At 50.7% G+C, this 5,438-nt stretch overlaps 1 protein-coding gene across 1 annotated transcript; it reads left to right on the forward strand.

The window, feature by feature from the left end:
* Window positions 1-651: 651 nt before the first annotated feature.
* LOC127316904 (uncharacterized) lies at window positions 652-3,001 on the forward strand. The gene is made up of 2 exons (XM_051347381.2): window positions 652-980; window positions 1,841-3,001. Exons 1-2 carry the CDS (start codon window positions 840-842, stop codon window positions 2,702-2,704), a joined length of 1,005 nt encoding a protein of 334 aa, XP_051203341.1. The 5' UTR covers window positions 652-839; the 3' UTR covers window positions 2,705-3,001.
* Window positions 3,002-5,438: the final 2,437 nt, after the last annotated feature.

A 5,438-nucleotide genomic window follows, 5' to 3' on the forward strand; every position in this document is an offset into this window, starting at 1 on the left:
GTTGCCCACAGTGCATGGAAACCGAGGACGAGAGGATGCGCCCGACAACAGGAGACCGTGGCTGCGCGACTCAACGACAACACCGGCCGCCGTGCGAAGATGAGGCCCGTGGCGAAGGATGCCACCCGAGAAAACGAGGTCAAAAATTGCAGGTGCAGGAGGATGTGGAAGACCAATAGAAGTGGGACGAAATAAACCGAGTGCGAAATCCGTCTCCGGCGAGTAAGTATCCGTTGTAGATGAAACCAAATCGACTCCGGCGACCTCCCCTACCGGATCTCGTGGCCACATCGGCCGATCTGGCTTTAGCTTATAACCAGATCGATCAGCTTAGAGTTAGATTTCCTGATCAAACTATATTTCAAAATGCATCTAGTAATACTGTACTAATTTGATTCATAAATGTTACTAATTGTCCCGAAAATTGCTGATTTTTTGTAAAAAAATAGACCAAAAGATAAGAAATATTTGTTCGTGGACGGAGTATCGGCAACCTGTATATGTGGTGCTTACATGCGTCACTGTCGAGGTGCACGAGCGTGCGAGCTTGGCTGGACTCTGTCAAACTCCAACTCCAGAAAACCAAAGCGTCGATGGCGATGGGTGCCCCGCTCCACACGGTGAAGAAGAGGAGATATATACGCGGGAATCCCCTCGTCGCCCCACCATCACCCAGCTAACTTTACTCTGCTCGCTTCGTTCCTGCTCTGCCGGCCAATCCGTCCTCAGTTCTAACTTAGGGCGCCTTGCATGGAATTCAATCCATGAAGCTAGGGATTCTGCTTCCGGCCCGTCGTAAACAAGATAGGTAGATAGCTAGAGAGAGAAAGAGGACTGTTATGCAGGCAGGCCGGGACGAGAGCGCGCACACGGTGAACGCGGCGGCCGTCGTTCTGGCCGCCGCCGCCCGGAGCAGCGCCGGCCTCGAGCGCCACAACCACCAGCACCTGCAGCTCCACGACCACGCCACAGCCGTTCCAGTAAGACAAATTCACCGCCCAGCTCAAGTGATTCAATCGCTGTCCGTTTATCAAGTTCAGGTCATGTTCTAGCAGCGCGTGATTCTTCAAGCTCCATGCGTAGGTTGTGGTTGATCAATTTCACACTTGATTCTGTTCCATAGAAAGCTGTCATGCGCTTAAGTTGATTGCCCTGCTTCGCTACTCCATATGCTAAAGATCGATGCATTCCTCATTTTGACCGTCTGGTCAACGTTCGTCTCTACATTTCGTAATTGAGGAACTGGATTAATTAGTCAAATTTTCTTTACGCCCAGCATCTACGCATAATTTTGCTGACATGTGCACCAGCAAGTAGCAAAAACAAGTTAGATTTGGCTGCTATGCTAGGCTAGTATTTCCACAAGCACGAAGGAGGCGTCCGGTGAGTGCCTATCATCTCAGCCTCAGGAATCAGGATGCACGTGGAACTGGTGCCTGTCCATCCATACTCAGCCTAGTTTACTTTGACGTGTCCGTGTCATGTCATCATCTACTTGGCGGCAAAAGTCTCCCTCCACCTCTCAAAAAGCAAAGCACGCATGCCACACCATTTTCTGCCAATCTTCCACGAATCTCATAGTAGTAGGAGTACTAGCTATCCATGGAGAAAATATTCTTGATATGCCACCACTGCCAGTAGCTGAATTCTGCACATGCCGAATTACCTGCGCTACTCCTGGGTGGTTTTCGTCACCTGATTGGTTGACTATGCTTGTTATCACCTGAATAATTCAGCTCCAACTTCATCAAAAAACTATTTCAGTGACTGATAGTCTGATACTACAGTGTTTAGGAAACTGACGGATAGAGCTCTGAAAGTCTGAATTTGTATTTTGCAGAAGAGACGATGGTGGTGGTCGTGGCTGCCGAAGCCCAACCTGGCGTGCTTCCGGCCCCACGGCCACCCCCGCCGCATCGCCAACGCCGGAGACACGTCGCCACAGCCGGCCGCCGCGCACACCGCATCGGCAGCACACGTCCACGACGCGTCTCACCCACCACCACCGGCCTTCGCCTTCGTGGCGCCGCCGTCGTCGCCCGCCTCCTCCCTCTACGCCTCCGAGTCGCCGTCGCCGGTGCTCCTCGGCCTACGACATGCGAGCTCGCCCAGCCCGGGCAGGAGCTCGATGATGTTCGCCGTGGGCCCGTACGCGGAGGGGCCGCAGCAGCTGGTGTCCCCGCCGGTGCAGTACTCCGCCTTCACCACCGAGCCGTCCACCGCGCCGCGCACGCCCACGGCCATCACCAACCCCTCCTCCCCCGAGGTCCCCTTCGCCCGCTTCCTCGGCTCGTCGCTCTCGTCGTCTTCCATGACCGTCGCCGGCGCCGGCGACTCCGGGCTGTTCCATGCGTACCAGCTGCAGCCGGGGAGCCCCATCCCGCTCGTCTCGCCGTCGGGCTCCTCCTCACCGACGCGGCAGCTGTTCCGGAAGAAGCTGCACCGGCGCGACGAGGGGTCGCTTCTCGACGGCCACATCCCCGTGTCAACCGGCGGGGCCGGCATGGATTTTGTTGTCCCTCACACTGCTCGCGATGAAGTTCATGGTGGTCAGGGAGACGACGGTGATGACGACGTTCCCAAGAGCGGGGAGTTCGTGTTCGGCAGCGCCGATGGTCCTGCCGAGGACATGGACGGCGAGGCCCGCAAGAATTGGCATTTCTTTCCCATGGTTGAGCAGGACATGATCTTACCCAAGCAGTGAACTTCACAACCACATTCAGTTTTGGTCTGTTCTGCTCTGCTCTTGGTTGTCGCTAGCTAGAGTCAGACACTCGTGCAGCAAGTTACTAACAACATGTGCCGTGAAGTGGCGAGCCTGCTTGACGGCAACTAGATATAGTGATCCTGGTCTAGTTTTTCAGCTATTCATCAGCCTTCTCCGGTGCCAACGTGCTGTAATTGCAATTCCTGAGCATGCACATACATACAACTATGTACAACAAGCTGAGTAGCTTTATTAACACTTGGTAAGGGATGTTTGCGGTTGATCTCCCTCAAATTAGTTGCCAATATTTCGTCAGTATCTTCTAAAAGAAACATATTTGTACAACAGGCCCGGACGCATCTTTTTGATGATTGGTTATGCATAACCAACGCTAAGCGTAACGTAGTGTCTTACGATTTTACGATGCTACTGCTGGCCTGCTGCCAATTGATACTTTGGTATCTTAATTCGGTGGTAACATCTTACATGTATCTGATACATATCGTGGTGTGTTTAGTATCCTGATACAATGTTGGTTCCATATGATAACGTGCTTATGCTAAAAAAATAACTATGCAAAGGCCTGACAAGCTAAAGAGTAAAATAAAATTGAAGTCGCAAGGTAAACTAAATATTTAAATAACAGAGCTTCTACAGTTTGAGCGTGATGTTTATAAAACTAAATTTGTAATGAAAGAAAAAAAAGTCAACTAGCTATTTGTGTTTAGTGGTTTTAAAGTATGTGGCCGCAAGTGTTTTTGGTTTGTGGATTCGTATCTATTTATGTCCATATCATGCATTAGGCTGGTCATAGTGCTAATATGTTAGATAATATCATGTATCCTAGGCCCACAAAGATGTTGATGTGGCATATAATTAAGGAGTAGAGATAGGATTACAGTAACATAGGTGGATATTGTATCATATCTGTTAAACAGTGGTTTGGTGGAAACTGGCTCAACGCATCTGGTGCGTGGGCTATCACTTTATATATGGGTACCAAGAGGTACAATACATATATAGATACAGGTATACAAATATACAGTCTAACACCCTCCCTCAATCTTAATTGTGGCCTGAGGTACTCAGTAAGTTAACAAAGGAAGAGACAACGGTTTGGTGAAGATATCATCAAGTTGATCCTTAGAAGAGATGAACTTGATACGCAGAAACTTCTTTGCAACATGTTCTCTCACAAAGTGATAATCAACTTCGATGTGCTTCGTTCGGGCATGAAATACCGGATTCGATGAGAGGCATGTGGCGCCGATGTTGTCACACCAAAGGGCAGGAGGCTATCTGTGAGAGATATTCAACTCTCGAAGGAGGGACTGGAGCCAAATAAGCTCAACGGTAGCATCAGCAACTGCCTTGTACTCAGCTTCAGTGCTACTCCGAGAAACTGTAGCCTGTTTGCGAGCACTCCAGGCGATCAGGTTCGGACCAAAGAACACATCATATCCCCCGTGCATCGCCTGTCATCAGGATTGTCAGCCCAATCCGCATCACTGAACGCAGAGAGCACACTAGAGGGTGCCGACCGAAGATGAAGACCATAAGTCTCAGTGGAGCGAATGTAACGCAGAATACGCCTTACAACAGTCAGGTGGGGCTCTCGAGGAGCATGAAGATACTGGCAGGCACGGTTAACTGCATAAGAGATATCAGGGCGTGTGATGGTAAGATACTGAAGAGCTCCAACAAGGCTTCTGTAGTCAGTAGCACCATCAGCAGTGAGAAGAGTCCCATCAGTAGCAGAAATAGTCTCAGTGGTAGACATGGGAGTAGTAGCAGCCTTGCACTCCAACATGCCAGCACAGCGCAAGAGATCCTGGGAGTACTTCTGCTGAGACAGAGCAAGACCATCATGTGGATAGGTGACTTCCAAACCAAGGAAATAGTGAAGTTTGCCCAGACCCTTGACAGCAAAATCAGAACTGAGAGCCAGAACCAAACGACCAGTCGCCGCAACAGAGGAGCTGACAAGGATGATATCATCAACATAGGCCAGAATATACATATTAACTTCCGGTCGCTGAAGAATAAACAGTGATGTATCAGCAGTGGAGGGCACAAACCCATGAGCACGAAGCGTAGAACCCATGCGAGCATACCAAGCACGAGGGGCTTGTTTGAGCCCATAGAGCGCTTTCACCAAGCGACAAAGATGCTGAGGACGGTCAGGATCAACAAACCCAGGGGGCTGACGCATATAGACCTCCTCCTCAAGGACACCATGCAGAAACGCATTCTGAACATCCAGCTGACGAAGAGACCAACCACGGGTGACAGCAAGGGACATCAGCAGCCGAATAGTGGTCGGCTTAACAACAGGGCTGAAGGTATCCTCGTAGTCAAGACCATACCATTGCTTGAAACCCTTAGCAACGAGTCGGGCCTTGTACCGCTCAATGGAGCCATCGGCATGCCGTTTGACCTTGAAAACCCATTTGGAGTCAATAACGTTGAGACCAGAGCGAGGAGAGACCAGCTGCCTAGTGCCATTATTACGAAGAGCCTGAATCTCAAGGTCCATAGCAGCACGGCAGTGAGGAATACCCAGTGCTGCTTGGTAGTGTCGAGGTTCCGCGGTAGGATCAGACTGCGCATGAGCAACGCAGGAAGCGATCCATGCAACAGTGCCATCCGTGCGTTCCTTGGGCCGGTGAATACCACTGCGGCTGCGCGTATGTGGATGAAGAACCACCGGAGCTGCGAGTGGATCATCACG

The sequence above is a fragment of the Lolium perenne genome, chromosome 7 (genome assembly GCF_019359855.2).
Source record: "Lolium perenne isolate Kyuss_39 chromosome 7, Kyuss_2.0, whole genome shotgun sequence".
Lineage (NCBI taxonomy): Eukaryota > Viridiplantae > Streptophyta > Magnoliopsida > Poales > Poaceae > Lolium > Lolium perenne.